The following is a 19,057-nucleotide window of genomic DNA, read 5'->3' on the forward strand; positions in this document are numbered from 1 at the left end:
CTGCGGGAGTCAAAGTGGATCCCATGAATCTCGAATGACAAGCTGAAAATAATCGATTTTTTTCTGATGGTTCGCAAGCGCATATTGTCAGAAATAGTGTAATTGTTCCTAGTGGACTGAAACAAAAGATAGTTCGGTTTTATTGTTTTTCCCAAGTCCTTAAAAAGTTTTATATTGTTTCTCAAAGAAAATGATAATAAAAGCGTCATTCGAGTTCGCGAGTAGCAAGAGAGCTATAATTGAACTTTTCAACAAGAAAAAAAACGAGCTTAGTCCATTGGCCTTTTTTTTCAAATAAATACTCCTTTAATGGATCCGTAGATACCCTAAGAGGATTATACCGGATCTGTCGGTGCAGCATTAGAAATAACTTATTTGCATTTGGAGTAATCCCGTCTGAGCTAATTTCCTTTCAATTACGCCTAACGATACACCTTTCACTTTGTTGTTTTCTTTTCACTTCCGTAGATGCCGGGTGGATTTCCAGAAGTCGCCAACGAAAAACTGTCGGATAGATCTGGACGTGTTGGGTAAGTATCCTTTTCAACCTAACTCCACTCTTTATTTTTTGTTTCCACACAACACCCGCCAAGACACGGCGCACGAGCGAACGTGGTCTTGCGGTGGTGGCCTTTACCGAGAACAACTAGGACCACATCCGACCGACAACGATGGCGATGACAACGACAGCACCTAGGCAGGAAATTGAATTGGCAAACTGGATAGTAGAACGGATAGATTAGGCCGGTTCTACCACACGCCTAACGGAGTTGAGGTGGAAAAGCGTATGAGGAAGGAAATTTACATCTTGCCGGTGGCTTACATGCAGAGCCGTTCCTCAGCGGGCGCTTGCACGGATAAAACCACGAAATGCTTATAAATACACACACGCGCGGTGTGCGGTTTATTTGCGTACCTGGCCGTCCCGGTCGTTCGTCTGGCCGGGATACGGAAGTTCTATTGGGATAATGTACGCGGCAGAGTGTTTATTCGCAACGTAAGGCTTCTGCTTAGTGGCTGGAAAATTGAATAATGGGTTTAGTTGTACGTTGTCGGGAGCTTAGATCGTACAGCCTGTAGAAAATAGGCAAGACCTGCAAAGCCACTGGCTGATTGACTCGCAACTTTACTAACGCGTTGTTTGTTTTTGTAGGTTGTATAGCCAGAATCAGAATCTGTAATCAGCTGAGGGGTGGAAGTCTATTGACATGACGTTGAATTAATTACTCAATAATTAGGCTCGGTAAATAATACATTAGATTGTTGCTAGCTATTCGAGCCTCCTTCGCACGAATCGAGTTAATGTCAATCAAAATGGTTTTTACTGCGTTCTTTGGTGAAAGTGCTGGTTGCAAATCTAGCGTTGTGAGCAAAGAGATTTCTCATTTCCACCAGAGTACATGAATATTTTAGATCTGATTAGCATGCAAACTCCAAAATCTGTATTTATGGGCGAAGAATCAACTATACATCAAAGGATGAACAAGTTTAAAAAAATTGTCAAGTTATTTCAAGTAGCAAATGGTACGGAACAACATTAGTATACTATACACTCGAACTCTAAGAAAATGAAGCAAGATAAAATCCAATACTTCACCAATAGCAACATCATTGAAAATTGCAAAAAACTCTTCCTTCCACGAACGTTTAGTGTTACATCCACGCAAAAAAGAGACATCTTCTAGCTTTAGAAAAGAATCCACTTCAGCTCCGGTTGTACCTGGCAACCAACTCGAAGCCATTCATTAGCGAAGACCCTTTCGGAGATAAATTACCCAAGATGACATAAACAACGTTGTTCTCGGAAGACGTCAAAGGCAAAAGCTAGCAATTAGTATCGCGTAAATTTCTAAGGTCATCTCATAAACACCTCTGTTCTATTATTCACAACAGTGCCACCGTCGAAGGTGACCGTCCTGGACGAGCAGGGAGCGGCCGTGCAGAACAATCTGGTCGGTCCGTATCGGGAAAATGCCGACATCAATCTCACCTGCGTGTCCAGCGGGGGCATCCCAACGCCGAAGGTGACCTGGTGGAGGGAGCACGCCCTACTGGACGATTCCTTCCTGGTGCTCCCGGATGGAACGGTCAAAAACGTTCTCTACCTGGAGAAACTGACCCGGAGCGATTTGCATTCGGTAAGTATTATCCCCATTCACGCTCAAAGTAGATTAAAATCGGCTTTGGTAACATTAAAGCGATAAAACAGCGCGGCGTTTGCCAGCTCACTTATCGATCAAAAGAAGTCGTAAAAAAACTAATAACGATAGCCATTGGATAAACCGCAACCGGGGTACGAGCTTCGGTTGGATCAATCGCAACGCAACAACCAGTACGCCGCCCTTGTCCTCAGCGCCTCCGTCGGTCGGTTCGGGTTGATGAGGTGGGGCCCCATAAACGGATTACTGCCTTCGTGGAAATAGACGAGAAAGAACGATCAATAATAAAAAAAAAATCCACCACAAAGTCGTAATAACAAACACCTCCAATTAACCCATGCTGGCCGACTTGACCGATACCGGCTAGAGGCTTAGAGCCGAACCTAACCTAGAGAGCCGGGGTTGGTTGGACTTTATGCACCCGTCTGTCGATGATTTTCCGTCGTATTTCTAGCTGAAAGTGTGTTTATGGAGAATCATAGCCGTGCGCAGCGGAGGGGTGATATTAGAACACTAAGCGCAGTTAATTTGATTGAAAATTATCTCAAATAATAAAAGTGTTTAAAAGCCGCTAGTAATCAAAAATTAAAATAATTGATTGTGGTGTTGAAAAAAAGTTGGAAAACTTCGTTATTTTATTAAAGCGAAACCACGCTTACGGGAAGCATTTCTTCAAAGTCAGAATTTGCAAAATAAATGAAGGTACTGAAACAAGTAAACAACGCCGTGCCTGAACTTGGGTAAAAGAGCATTAATGTATAAACATTTCTAAAATTTATTGACGTAGGGTTATCGATCTGATATTGATATTGATATTTGTTGATAAAAATAATACAGAAAACTTAAATGATTTCACAGAAACAATGTGTGTGTGTGTGTGTGTGTGTGTGTGTGTGTGTAGTTGGGAAATTTCCGAACATTCGTCAGTTATGTCAGCTACTGTTAAATCGCGGGATCAATGAATGGTTATGCTGTTGTATTGCAGTAGTCATACTGGGCACAATTACAATAGCGCGCATGAAGTCTAAGGTAAATTTCTCTTGTTAATATTTATATGTGGCAATGTTTGTCCACAGGCAAGGAAAATCATAAAATGAAAGCGGTAAACCGAAAAAAATGGTCAGTAATCGTCTAATCAGGATTTATCATTGTATGATGTGATCTGATTATTTAAAAAAATGAATGATCTTACATCATTTACAGGTAATGTTTACGTGCCATGAAACACAACTTTTGCAAGGTTCACGTACCGTGAAAAGTTAACCCTTTCAAAAAATTTCTTCAACTTAGTCGGATCTCAATCAAATTTGACCAAATAAGCTTCAAAACAACATTTTTATTGAATTTACTTAAAGTATACTAGATTAAAGGTGAATTATGTTGAATTTGAGGAACTGAGCAAAGATTAAAAAAAAAACAAAAAATATAATTTTCAACAATGATCATTCAATACCAATAATGCTATACAGAGGATTTAGCAGAAAATTATGAAAAAAATTACAGAGCTAGTTTTTGAATTCTTCTAATCCAAATCGGTCATTCTATCTCAAGTGTGCACACCTCAAGTCAGCGACTTTTTCATATTTGGCTCAAGCTTAAGGTAACTGTTCGTATAATGTATATTTCAAAACTCTCTGAAAGGCTAAAGAAACATTAATGTCGGACTGTGCACACATCACTATTAGCAACAGACAGTACAACACAGTTTCACAAATGCACACAATAGTTAAAGACCCAACAAGAAATGAAGATCACAACCAAATTATTTATAAAATCCCCTGTAACGATTGCAATAGCTGCTATAGACTGTTCCGAAAATTATAAATACATCTTTTTTCTTGAATAAAACAAAAAATACAGGATTTTTTGGGTCATTTTATTCTGAAATATAGATAATAAGTGTTTTCTCTCCAGTTTCAATTCAAGTTGGGATTATTTTTCGTAGGATACGCGAGTTCTCTAACTTTTCTCTTAACACTACTCATAAGCTTTTGCACAGTGTGTTCTCCGACCATTTTTACCACTTTAAGCCAATCTTTTTTAATTTTTTCAACATTGTCCGCTAGTTTCACATATTTCCTCAGCTTTGCCTTGGTCAAAGCCCAAAAAGTTTCAAGAGGGCGAATTTCAGGGCAGTTTGGAGGATTCATCTACTTTGGGACACATGTGACATTAATTGTTTTATACCACTCTAGTGCATCCTTAGAGTAATGGCAGGAAGCAAGATCGAGCCAAAAGATTGGAGGATTGTTATGCTGCTTAACCATGGGTAACAACCTGCAAACACTCTTTCACGTAAACTTTACCATTCATTGTGTCATTCGTAATGAATGGACGAGATATTTTCCCACATTCACAAATGGCCTGCCAAACCATTACCTTCTTGCCGAATTTTTCGGTGTAAATGGTTTTCACTGGTCCAGGGACATCCTTTCCCTTCGGTGATGTATAAAATTGCGGTCCTGTCTTATAGTCCAGTTTTATGTAGGTTTCGTCATCCATGAAAACACACCCTATTTTTTTGGTCAGAAGTTTGTCATAAAGCTTCCGAGCTCTCGGTTTCACAGATTCAGCTTGTTTTGGATTTCGTTTTGGCTGCTTCTGCTTCCGACGGGTCTGCAGACCCATTCTTCCCTTGGCACGCATAACGTTACTCGCCGAGGTTCCAAGTTTGCTCGCCACATCTCGTACTGATATTGAAGGATGTCGCTTATAGTAATCCTTAACCTTTTTGTCCATTGTGGGATCATTAGGCCCGGGTTTTCTACCACGTCTTGGGGCATCAGTAAATGTGCACTCTTCACAATACTGCCGCAATGCGGTTTGAACTGCTCCGACACTTATACCTTCTTCTCTGGCTCTGTTTCTTTTGGATGTAAACAACAGGATGCAGCCAACGTTTAGTTGAACACTGCACGTTATTTGAAATGACGGTTGATCGTAAGTGTATTTATAATTATCGGAACGGTCTATACATATGAATGACCCAGAACAAATTTAGCATGCGTTTATCAGGACACAATTCCAATGTAAACAAACTTCAACTTATTCTCAGCACTAACTATACTGCCCATAATTCAAAAATTGGCTAATATGCCATAGACATCAAATCGAGAAAAACGCATTTGAAATTTTTTTGTCGGTACAACATATTTTGACTGTTCATGACAACTTTTTTATTGAGTATATCACCCTTCATACATGCTGGAATCTTGCCGTTGAGTTGAAACAGAGAAATCTGTAGGAAAATTCCATCCACGTCGTACTTTTAACACAGCAGCCGTTTTTTCAATTATAAACGAAAGGTCAGTTGACAAAACGGTGCGCAATTTGGCTAATATCCATACGATGTGAATTATACCGTGCTCATTGGTGATGAAAATGGATTTAAATTTAATAAAACAACACGGAAGCACAAGTGAGGATGAAAAGGACGACGAGACAATTGTTACGTGCAGCAATATAACAATATAACGATAATATCATTATTCATCTCACAATCCTCTTTCCTATTTTTTCTCATCAAATGCAAAATGAAATCTGAATCTTTTCTTTATTGATATTACTTCTAATCAAAGAGTTAATTATCATTGTTTTTAATATAAAGATTTATGACAGAAGGAAACAGTCACACGTTTTGATCATTGTGTGTCGCAGCACAACAAATAAATTCTTGTAGCATCAAATATTCTTCGTGAAAAAGTCAAATTTGATGCAAGGGCCTTACGATTGCTTACCTGTCGCCAGTAACCACCAAGCTACAACACACTTTCGAAAGTTAGACGAAACAAAGTACAGTAATAAAACACTGGTTCGTGAACATGCCACAGGTTCATATTGGATATTGGATATTGGATATTAGCCAACTTCTCAATTATTTTGGATATTAGCCAAAATCGTTTCACATTTGCTGCCTTCCCAAATGCATTTTTTGACAATCAGCTTCCGTAGGGACCTTGTTCAGGGTGTGTACCATCACAAGAAACTGTTTTCTCGATTTTGGTAAAAATGGCATATTAGCCAATTTTTAAATTATGGGCAGTATAACAATAAGCGAGAGCTCGACGAGTAAAAGAAAAATAAGGCACTCATTAATCATTATCATTAGGATCCACAGTAAATAGATTTGTAAATTAGTTTTAAATATTGTTTTTTGAAAAAATCCACAGATATTGTTAATATCAAAATGTACCCAAAATCGTCCCAATCAGTGTTGGCGATCAGCTTAAAAAGCATAAAAAGCATATGGACAAGGAACGATGTTTAAGTCACAGATAAAATAGCTACAGACAATGCGATAGACTGTATTCAATTGTGAACCAGTTTATTATGTAATAATCCTCTAAACGGTATTAAATTCCCACAGTTTCCCCCCGAAGATGTCACCGATCAGTGACGAAACGTCGGACAGTATAAAATAAGTCGTTCTACTTTTTTGTGACTGCTCAGCCGAATATACAACCTACATACATTACATTTCAACAGTCGTAAACTCAGCAACATTTGATAATTTTGCCGCACACTGTTTACAAAGCTGCAAAAACGTGATCGAAATTATTTTGACCCAAAAACATTGATTTTAGAGCCTTCAACAAAGTTGTTCCAGAGCGGGGGCCTAGAATGGTTGGTAACGTCTCCGCCAACCACGCTCGACGCCTGGGTTCGAATCCCACCGCCGACATAGGTGTCGATGGTTGTGAGGTGGCGTGATCCACTCACAACCAACCTGACTGGTCTAGATTCAATCCTAGCCGACACCGGGAGATTTTCTGAGGCAACAAATCTCTGGGATCACGTCTTCCATCGCATGAGGAAGTAAAGCCGTTGGCGCCGGTCCGTTAATAAACGGGTCGTGAGTTAGGGTCCTGGGTGTGGAGTCGCCTCCCTGGGCGTCGGTGATTGGCCACAACAGTGGCGGAACTAGACCGACGGAAAATGAGCGAGAATAAAAAAAAAAAGTTGTTCCATGAATTATTCTCCATGTTATAGAAGCTACAATTCCATGATTAATCCGCTCAACAGTGGGAAACGAGTTTTATTTTTCTCATTTTGGAATATAAAAATCCACTTTGTTCACCAAAGTTGTAGCAAATTAAAAAAAAAACAAGTTTGTTGAAGACATCATGGTTCTATCAATTTATTTAAATGGACTTTTGTGGATTTTTTTTATAAATTGCTATTAAAAATCTTTTTTTTTTTTTGCTATTTAACTTTTTATAGTGATTTTACATACTCTACAAAATTGTTTACTACAACGAAACAAACAATATCTCCCAAGAAAGTTTATTTTTATCTCACATATATTTCTGGTTGTTAACATTTTTTACTAGAACAATGCGCTGATTCACACTAACTACTTTTAACTCGAAAAATAATGATTTTGGAGTAATAGTTTAATCTACTTAAAAGTGCGAAATGAGATTTATTTTTCTCATTTTTGCATATAAAAATTCACTTTGCTGTGTAAATTTTTAGCACATTTCGTTAGAAACAACTTTGTCGAAGACACTATACTTGTATCTGGTCATTTAAATGAATTATTGTGAAGTTTTCTCTAGAATGCCCCTTACATACATTTTTTAATATAACTTTTTATAGTGATTTTCCGAAATTTTCCAATGTTCTACAATATTGTTAACTACAATAAAACACACAAGTTCACCGAAGAAAGCTTATTTTTATCTCTCAAATTTATTTATTTATTGAAGATTTTAATTAAAACAATGCACTCATTTATTCACAAATATCTGCACAGGAGACAGCGAGAGAAAAAAACCCTATTTCTGGAATAAATTACGTTTTACTTATACCTAAATATAGAACAGGTTTAGTCTGCAGATATTTGCAGATTTTAATGATATCTGTTAGTAAATTAGTGCATTGTTTCAGTAAAAATCGTCAATAACCGATAAAATATGAGATAAAAATGAACTTTCTTGGATTAAATTGTGTGTTTTGTGATAGTAAACAACAACGTAGAACATTGGAAAATTGTAAAAAATCACCACTAAATGTTATATTGAAAAAATGATTTTTAGTGGTCATCTGTAGAAAGCTCAACAAAAGTCCATTTAAAAAGGCAGATATAATTATGGTTCCTTTGAAAAAGTTGTTTCTTATAAAATGTGCAACAACTTTGCCGAACAAAGTGAATTTTCATATACAAAAATGATAAAATTAAAATTCGCTTCTCACTGTTAAGTGCTTTCCTCCATTACTCAATAACGGTATATAAATTTTTCTCATAAACACGATAAAATTGTCAAATCAGGATTCACTCATTTGTCGAAAACAATTTTTAAATGAAAAAAATATTCAAATGATCAAAACTGATACTTTTTTTGAATAATTCTTTGATATATTCATTGATATAAAATATCTGCAGGCATAAAAAACTTACAAGAGCAGATTGCTTAATCCAGAGAAAATTCGATTATACACTAAAGTCGCTTCATAGGAGATTTATCTTTACGCGGCTATTTTTACGTGAATTTCGAAATTACCGTGATTTATTTTACGCGTATTTCGGTTTTTAATAGTTTTTAATTTTGAAATCTTTCATTTAGAGTGTTCGATGAGTTTACCTAATCCAATTACTGAACATCACTAATTTGACCTGACCTTTTTATTTTTTCCCAATTCTCATCTCGATTCACAGATGAAAATAACACTGCTATTGATTCTTTTTCGAAAGTACTTGGCAAAAACGATTAAAAACCTTTCAAAAATAAAGTTTCTTCTTCGTGGATTTGAGAATTCACGCGGTTTTTTTCGACGAAACCGGAATTTTTTGCGGTTTGTTTTCATGTGGTCGTTTATGTACTACGTTACCCTGCATAAAAAAGACTTTAGTGTATTACGTATACGAGATGGCTGTTTGTGAGCTGTTGCTGTTTGTTAGCCATTATAGTTCGCGCAATGGGGATCGACGGTGTAGTTTTTTTTTTTTAATAAATTGTTTATTTGACACGGCACAATGCAACTCGGCTTTACGGTGCCAGATACAAAATTATAAAGAATGCTGCTGTTTATTCGAACGGGCTAAATTTTTTTCCGGGGTGGCGAGGCAGCCTCTGCACTTACTACCTCAGAAAATAGAATATCCGAGTTTACGCTTTCATCTTCACTGCTCTCTGATACGATTTGAGGTGGTTTCTGCTTTTGCCCTTGTGTCTTCTTTGGTGTGTTGTGTTTTTTGTCCACGGTGGTGAATTTGTCGGTTAGCTGTAACGGGCTCGTTCCAGCTGCTGCTTCTGCTACGTTCGTCATTGTTGGTGTCTCCGCTAGTGGTGGTGTCTTTGCTGATGACTTTGCGGTTGGAGCCTCGGCTTCATTGTTGGTGCTGGCTAGTTGAATGGGAGCGGTTGAAGTGGTGTTCGGTTGCATATTGGATGGTAGTGGTGAATTGCCTTTCGCTGCTTCAGTGCAGGATTTTCCAAAATGCACCTCTTTAGTGCAATATTGGCAAGTTGCTATCTGATTTTCGTAGGAAACTCGACTCAGAAATGGTTCCGAGAAATCATTCAATACAAAGCTAACATAGCTCGGGATTGGTCGGTGTAAGCGCATTCGTAAAATACGTACACCGCTGTAAACACCACCAAAAAAGTTTTTCCACTTATCGTATCTAGTAGATACAACTTCTCCGTATGCCGCCATTTAGGCCCGGATTTGAGAGGGGGAAGATGCCCCGGGCCTCCCGATTCAATGGGGCCCCCCTAGTCCTGAGGCGACCTTTTTTTTTTTTTGCTCGTCACCTTCCAGAACAGGTATCGTTAAATGTTTTAAGGAAAGAGGGCCTCACAAACAAATTTGCCCCGGGCCCCCCGCCGTCTAAATCCGGGCCGCCGTCTAAATTTGCTTACAAATCGCGTTTGATTCGACATGAATCGGCAAATCGTGCACTCGAACTTCGATGGCATCGTCTTCAATGTGCACTGGGATGGTGTATCGAGTTTGTTGATGGGAGATAGCGTGTTTAAAGCTATTCTGCTTCACGAACTGTTCGGCTATTTCACGTCCCCCGTGGAACGTTATCAGAATAGAGTGCCGTACATGATGCATCTGTATCGCCTTGCACAGTCTAAAATTCAACTTCATTCTGTCTCTGAGGAGTTTTTTTACCTCTTTTATTGGCGGTCGTATTGGGCATACTCTTAAATCGACACAGACAGTATCCCCGCGCATTTTTGGACTATTGTTCATTTCCATGAGTCACACGCGGCGAGCAAACCATTGCGAAATAATAGCAAATATAGCAACGTACGGCAATCTTAATCGAACAAAAGGGTATCGAATGCGTATTGTTCTCGCGATCAAGAGCACTTGCGTCTGTTCTGGCTGGAAGATGGGCACGAACTGACTTAACTGTTTGTAGCAGGTGTTATTCCATGGGAAATGGTTTCGCAAAGGTTCCGTATCTCCAAAACCTTCTCAAAGCCGCTTGGCTCTGTGCTATACACTCACTCTAAGAAACATAAACAAAGGACGGTGTAGTTGCTGAATCTGGTTTGTCTGTCGAGGATCTGCTGAAGGCTAGAACCGGCCTTTCTAAGAATTTCTGGCTTCAGTCGGTAAAGATACTTGATTGCAAGCAATTGCACTCAGTATCACTCGACAAAACTTACACATAATCAGACTCGTTTCGAGTGATTTTCGCCTAGCTATGCACTCGAAAATCAAGTGCGTCGTAAAAACTCGTCACGGAAACTCGAGTTTTGTTAATAATACCTCGTGGTGATAAGTGTTCTTCTGGTGAAATTTTCTCTGGAACACTATGAAATTACCGAATTTGCAATTAAAATACAGTTATTTGTAGAGAAATGCTATTAAATACTCAAATGTGAAAAGAAAATATCTGGCAACACTGGCGCTTCAAGTTGATAATATTTCTTTTCATTTCTTGACTAATTTTCCTCAAAATACAACTTCTAACAGTTCGGCAGAAAAGTTTATGAGATTGACGTCTAGATGACGCCACTTACAAAAGTTTACTTGACTATCCCAAACACCATCTTTCAATAGATACGTGCCAAAATTTGACAGCAATCGGTCGATTGGTTCGTAAGTTACAGCATTGAGAGTGAAGCAACTTTTGTTATTGTGAAAAAATGGAAAAAAACCGAGTTTCGTGTGTTGATAAAGCACTGCTTTTTGATGAGAAAAATACAGTGCAAACCAAAGCATGGCTTGACAAACGTTATCCGAACTCTGCTCCAGCTATTGTAACTGTGGAATATTGGTTTCGTCAATTTCGGACTGGTCGTGTAAGCACAGTTGATGCTGAGCGCAGTGGACGTTAAAAAGAGGCTGTTACTCCAGAAAACATAAAAAACACAAAATAATTATAAATGACCGTAAAGTGAAGTTGAGCGATATAACTGAGACTCTGAAGATATCGTAAGAGCGTGTTGGACAGATCGAAGCTGTTTAACCGCAATGAAATTGAGTTTTTGCGTCGATATGTGACAATGGATTAAACATGGCTCCATCACTACACGCTAGAGTACAATCGACAGTCAGCTGAATGCAGAGCAAGCGACGAACCGAATACAAAGCGTGGAAAGACACAACAGTCGGCTGGCAAAGTTATGGCGTCTGTATTTTGGGATGCGGATAGAATAATTTTCATTGACTCCAAAAGGGACAGACAGTCAACAGTGACTATTATATAGCGTTTTTGGAGCGTTTGAAAGTTAAGATCGCTCAGAAACGGCCCCATTTGGCGAAGAAAAAAAAATGCTGTTTCGTCAAGACGATTCACCGTGTCACAAATCAATGAAAACGATGGCAAAATCCACCGTATTCTCCAGATCTGGCGCCCAGCTACTCTTTTCTGTTCGCAGACCTGAAGAGAATGCTCGTCAACCAAGACCTTCCCAGTCATTTAGGAATCTGCCAGAATCATACAGAAACATAAGTCGGGCAATACCTACCGTGTTGAAAATTACCGTGAAATATGAATTTAATGTTCGCTTGGAAAGGTCTTCGAATCTATGGTCCAAAGAAGACCTTACAGAGCTGCACGCCCGTTGATATCGGAGCACCAACACGGATTTATACAACACAGGTCAACGACGACAAATTAAATGTGTTACATAAACTTCTCGTCTAAGAAAATCGAGTCTAAAAACAGGTTAACTCGATCTTTGTCGACTTTTCCAAAGCATTTGATGTTGTGTCACACGTTCATGTCATTGAAAACTCAAAGTACATGGGATTTCCAGAACATAATACCGGTTGGTTACAGTCACATCTTACCTAACGCAGTGTCGGCTAGTGTCAACCCGGTTTGTGCTAGAGAATTCGTCATCAAATCTGGTGTACCACAAGGAAGCGGTTTAGGACCACTGTTTTTCGTTTTGTTTGTGAATGATGTGTACTCCTGACTTGGATCCGCAAAAGAAGTGTTTGCCGATGATCTCAGATTCTACAGAGTGATCTCTTCCACCATGGAATATCTTGAGCAGCAAAATGATATCAACAAGAGAATGGATCTCAATACAGTGAGAATAGAATGAAAGTTAATGTAACAAAATGCAGATAAATTTCATTCACCCGCCGCAAGAACGTAATGAACCGTCCAAATTGCAACGGTGATAACGCGCTCGATCGCATCGATACGATTCGGGATCTAAGAGTATCTGTCGACTCTAAACTGAGGTTCGTAGCATTCTTGAATAAGCAATTCCCATCTGTGCACCGTATCAGCTAGTGCTTACTGTTCAACTAAAGCGGTTACAGAGGCTATTTTATGGTATGCCCTACGACCCACGGAATGACCCCGTGAACCTGCCTGACTACACTTAACGTTGCATGCTCGTTAGCTTTGAAAACATTATCGGCTCGCCGTCTGAAATTTCAACAAAGGTTCATATTTACCATCATAGGAAATATCGACTGTCCTGAACTGTTACAGCAAATCAGCTTCAACATTCCCCAGCGTACTCTTCCTAGAACAAGAACAGAACAAGCTATGGAAATAATAGCCCATATGACTCTTGTCTCAGAGCTTTCAATGAAGCCAGTGGTGTCGATGAATTAGGAATGTCAAAAACTACTTTCAACACTAGAATTAGAGACATAGTCAAAACATTATATCGAAGACCATAAAATATTTAAAAAAATGCTGTGGCTCGAGTTTCGTTCATAATACCTGGAATAAAATAACTCAAATAAATATCCCCAAATACAACTTTGCCAGGTCGATTTCGAAGATATTTGAAAAAAAAAATAAACAAAACAAAAATCTGGCAATTGTTTCGTGAGACAAAAAGTTTCCGAGATTCGAGATTCTTGAGGTACGCAACATTTGAAGTGATCTGAACTCTCTATGAAAAATCTTGAAGATTGAACATCAAATTTGTCTATCTGAATACATGTTCAGAGATCTGGATAATGCTGATAAATCTGGATACCTGACAACAGTATTATCCTTTTTCCTATCTTGCGAATCAATACAGTTCTATCATCATGTTGGGCACAATCAAAAAAGCGCGTGGTATCATTGTTACAACTAGCAACGGAGCGGTACTTAATTGTTTTGGTTTTATCCTTTGTAAAATATTTCGGACCATGAGATGCAGAAAAAAATTCTTTTAACGCGGACCACGGCACATCGAGCCAGCTGATGTGAAATCGCTGCATAACTTCTAGACATAAAATGTTCATAATTTGGATCGGTAGAACACTCATTAGAAAATTTGAGACATATTACAAAAAGCTTACGCTAACGAAATAAATATACGCTAAATGAGCTAGCAAATACCTTCTCCAATGTTTTACAGGGTGCGGCGAAAGTTTATGGTGTTTCTCTCAAATATTATTTGAAACACCATTATGGAATAATATAAACATTTCCGGTCTTAGTTCCAACAAACTTATTCGATGTGTCCTCCACTTTTAGCAATGACATACTCGAGACGTCGCTGGAGACTACCAAAACCTGAACTGAACCAGTGTCGAAACTATTTCTCAAACTCAGAAAACTACATCGATAATAAAACAACTTTGATATTTAAAAAAATATGGGCGAAGCCCCTTCCAAACGAAAACCCTACGCACGGCTATGAGGAAAATCTATTTTCTGTTTACCAATCCAATCTTCTCGTATAAAATGAAATGGATCGGAAAAAAGTCCATACCAAACAGCAAGTGCGGAAAGAGGAGATAATCTCAAACAGGGCAATTCCATTGAAATTGGACGATGTGCGCTGACTAAGCTGCTAGGCGGTAATGCAATCGAATTCATTTTTTTCTGATAAACAATTAAATTATGAGCTATTCTTGATCCACTCGGGCGAAGCTCGGACAGCCCACACTTGAACTGCCAAGCAGAATAACGTTCGCGGTCTGGTTTATTGATTTTGTCATCACCTCAGGATCGGTGAACCACGCTTTCACACACATACCAACGTATACTGTATGCCTCCCACCCGCAACATTCCCCTTGCGTTTGCAATGTGATCATCTATCACCGCACCGATTCGATTCATTCAAGCGGATAACACCTCCCAATCCACCCACCACAAAACATCCCTTCCTACTCTTTGTTTACCATAGGAGGAAAAAAAGAATCACTTCATTTTACGCTAATGGTCATCGATCAATTGCCCTACCGAGCACAATTTGAGCTGCCGTTTGGGGAGGGGTTCGCAGAAGAGACACGAGACAGACTCTTACTAGCGAACCTTGTAAGTTGAGGCAATAAAATCGTGAAATTGTGGCGGTTAACGGTGGAAATTAAATTTTATGTTAATTTTTTCTGTCTTCTTCTGGCTGTTGGACGCATCGCATCCGCCACGATGCTCTGTTCAACGGCGTTACGCTACTTAGTAAGTGTTTGATTAGATGAAACGAGCTGTTACGGCTAATTTAAAATTTATCGATACCTATGCCGGGTAGAGGGAAAAATTTCATTGCCCCCCTCGGTGCCGCTCCGGTTTGACGTAGGTAAACTCGGGAGCCAGCTCTGCAGGCAGACTAATTTTATTTTCTCGAAAGAATTTGCATAATCCTGACTATGAATATGGATGTGGCTAGCAGTGCAATGAAGTCACTTTGTATCCGCCAGTTCGAGCAGTAAAATTGATTTGCAAAAAGCAAAAAAAATGCTGAACGTATGCTTCGCAGTATGTTGGTATTTTATTTGTTTCTCCCTTGATGAGGCACTTGCAGCGCGGCTGCAAAATAGGTCGCGCTTAGTCACGTTCCGTAATCACTTGACTGACTAATTAAAGATAAATATATTATGTCGGTTAATTGCTGTTTAGATTCAAACTGTTCGATTGCAATTAGGCAGCAGTTTTGTTGTCTCAATAAGATGGATTTCGCGCCATTTCGACCACCAGCTAAGAGCAAGTTTGAACACGTAAAATCTTGAGAAAAATCTGAACGTTTTTTATTTTAACTGTTAAATATAAATACAAAAAATACTCAGAGTTGGAATTATTCGATTTGTTTATGTAACATACATTTTAGTGAAAAGTAACTTTCTGGAACAAAAAAGGCCACTATTTGCTCGAACGAATAAGTTTCCAGAGTAACATCAAAGGAAAATGACTATAACTCTCGTTCAAATTTAAACTGGAAATTGAAATTCATAATGCAATATAATCAAAACTAATTATACCTCTGGTGTAGGAGCACAGCACACATGCACTTGTATGCGGTCCTTTGTTCTAGTTTTCCTGACCCCTGATCAACCGCGCAGCTTCAACCACACGCGCAGTGCATCATCCGACGAACGAAAATTGACCGTCAATTGATTTCTAATGTTCGACAGAACTACCCACCAGCTAACAAAATTTACCCACACTAAAACACCTTACCCCCCTTCCCATACAAGCTCGCGGTAAATTGCGATCGTAAACAGGCGATGTTTTCCGTCGGTTACCACCCACTGGAATAAAGCCAAATTCCACCTGACTGTTATTCAATCCCCCCTCGGGTTCACCTCCTTCTTCCAGCTGGCTGCGGTTGCCGTTGGACCAGAAATCCGCAAGCCGGGGCACAAATAATTGTATAATAAAAACTTTTTCCCCAACCCGACCGAACGTCAGCCAGCCACCGCACCCATATTTCATTTATGGTCCCTCGCGCCCGCTCCGCTTGTTGTCGAGTGTAGGTCAAAATGGCCACTAGGGAAGTTTTTCCCAAAAAAGAGCCACTAATTATACCGTTCTGCTGGCTACTGTTTTCGGTTGAAACGGTCCGACCGCAGAATGGTACGGTTTGATAAAAAGGTAGTAATTAGCGGAAAAATCAATGAGAAAGGAAACCAAACTGGTAGATATTTTCGCGGATGAAGTTTGGCAGGAGGGAAAAACCGTGCGCTGCGAGCAGTGTTTGTTCAATGGTTGATTTATGAACCATTCCAAACGGCAGCCCTTCATAAAACGGGTTGAGAAAGTTATGACCGGTAAGCGAAGCTGAGCAAAGTACGGTATTTTGGTGCTGGGAAATAGTGTTCTTATCAGGCTGAATGCGTATTGTCGAGTTTTTGAAGCTTCCATCAAAGCCAACCAACTTCATCCCGCTATTGAAATTTCACGTTCCTCTTCTCGCTTGGGATGACCGTTTTATTATGGTCTAAAAAAGCCCAGTTCGTAATAATGAAGACAAACGACCACAGATTAGCCAGTTAACCAGAGGAAAAGTAGGGGATCCCCAAAATGCCATATTGCTGTGTATTTATATATATATTTTTACCGTGAATAGCGGTCATCAAGACGGTGCGTAAAAATAAATTCCTTTCGTTCCGAAACGGGCAGGCGTACTATGGAAAAAGGATCTGTTCCGAATGTTTTCCCCACCCGTCCGTATCTTTATATGGACAGTAATGTCTGCTTTCTGCGGTATTCAATTTTTCACGGGTTGTAGGAATTCTGTGTGCTACCGAGATTTTCCAAAATATTAGCTGAGGAAAAAAACTCATACAAATCTCATACAAATCTGATTTACTGCTTTCAGATAACGGTCAAGTAGATTTATGAGCCTTCCGTAATAGCGTAATCAATCAACTACAGTTTACCGAACCAACGATTTCAATACTTTTTCTCACATACATTAATTTATTCTAGTGAATAATATAACACTGTTTCCGGCTCAATTTTTTTTCTCTGAATCCATTGTGTGTGTGTGTGTGTGTGTGTGTGTGTGTGTGTGTGTGTGTGTGTGTGTGTGTGTGTACTATAAGCGCAATTACAAAAACATGTCGTAGTTTTCTAGGCTTCGATCGCTTGTTTAATCCAATGTGTTCTGATTAAGTTCTCAGGATGATTACATAACCAAATTCTAGCAAATCGGACAGCAAATTGAAGTTCATACTACAATAATGTTGAAATCGTGCCTAGAACTCCTAGAAAATACTTTATTTTAAACAAGCTGAATGTTCTTGAAATTTTTTCCAGAATTTTTTATGGAATTGCAAGCTACATTATTCATAATTGGAATGAGAAATAAGCTTACGAGCTCAAAAATTTTTCATTGTTTGCTATGCTAGGTGCTGTTCGCATTTTTATGATCAATCCCATTTATTATGCGAGCATTATAAATTTGCTGTTGGTACATTATCGTATCAAAAATATTTAAATACTGTTTCAGGCGTTTTGGTTTTAGTACGTTTTTATTTATTTGTGTACGTACTTTGTTTGTATTTAAATACGAAAATATTCAATATTAAAAATGATCCTATTGAAGACCCCACAGAGTCTCATGTTTCACGTCCCGAAACAAATAGTTTATTCATTAATAGTAATCATTTTCAGCATCCTAGGGAACAAGTTGTGGTAACTTATGTATAGCTCAACGCACGTAGCGTAGCCGTGTTTTAAAGAGTTTGAATATTTTTGGTGTAATCATGGTGTTAATCATGTTGCCATCAGTCACTATGTTGATTCTTTGCAATGGAATGAATCAGCAAAAATTATATAATACATAAGCTGTTTTCACCGTAATCAAATGAATGATGCATACTTTTTCCAGAGGTAAAACACAATGTTTCACCATAAAATTTGTTACGCATGTAAAACTTTGCCTAAAAATGTAGTAAATATGTAGTGGTCAATATCTTTCAAAAAGGTATACAGCGTAAGTGAACACACCACAACAGATCTAAATACTGGTCGCAGTGGTAATATGTCCCGACAGGGAAAAAAGAAAAAACTTTGCCTAGAAAGTATCATATTTTTTACTCAGTATTAACCCTTTAGTGCCCAATGTCGCCATTTGGCGGGCTTCAGTCAACCCTCTAAAAAACTTCAAGAAATACTTAAAAAGTGTTTATATTGATTCATAGTGATTTAACCGAAGCCCGTATAGAAATTAACTAGGGCACTAGAGAGTTAATTCTTATTTTTGAGGATTATTCGATGCACCATCAATACAAATAAGCATCGTTCTGAAATATTTTTCATTTTGAATTCTATGACTGCGTCAAAACTGTTTTGATTAGATAGTAAATTCAACTTGCAAGCAACCTGCATTCAACAATTTTTATCGTATTGGTAACCGAGATGTATTTTGCAACTTCATTCTGACAAAAAAAGAAGCATGCTGGCTTGCTTTCACGATGTTATGTAATACTCCTTATGGTGCCACAATTTGCTATAGTAGTTTTCATATTTTAGGCTTTTCCGGTGAGAGAGATGTTATAATTTATGTAACCCCAACTGAAAGCTATACTGCCGTCAAAAGTATAAGAGTTCCATATGACTGTAAATGTATTAAATTTTGTTCAAATTTTCGTATGCCTTGATGAGATTTGTAACTTTGTTTTAAAAAATATTGGAAATGTATCAAACCATGCCTGTCCCATATTGAAAATAAAGGCATACGAGTCCCATCCTGGGTATATATTCAATTATTTTTAAAACCAACATTTCACATTTGTGTCAATT

General features: G+C 38.6%; 1 protein-coding gene across 2 annotated transcripts in view; it reads left to right on the forward strand.

The window, feature by feature from the left end:
- The window catches only part of LOC129732533 (nephrin), a 307,910-nt gene that overhangs the window by 242,993 nt on the left and 45,860 nt on the right, over positions 1-19,057 (forward strand). For both annotated transcript variants that reach the window (XM_055693486.1, XM_055693487.1), the window contains 2 exons: positions 469-530; positions 1,894-2,138. In XM_055693486.1, the coding sequence (XP_055549461.1) occupies positions 469-530; positions 1,894-2,138 (307 nt within the window). The remainder of the gene's footprint in view (positions 1-468; positions 531-1,893; positions 2,139-19,057) is intronic.

The sequence above is a fragment of the Wyeomyia smithii genome, chromosome 3, assembly GCF_029784165.1.
Source record: "Wyeomyia smithii strain HCP4-BCI-WySm-NY-G18 chromosome 3, ASM2978416v1, whole genome shotgun sequence".
Classification (NCBI taxonomy): Eukaryota; Metazoa; Arthropoda; class Insecta; order Diptera; family Culicidae; genus Wyeomyia; species Wyeomyia smithii.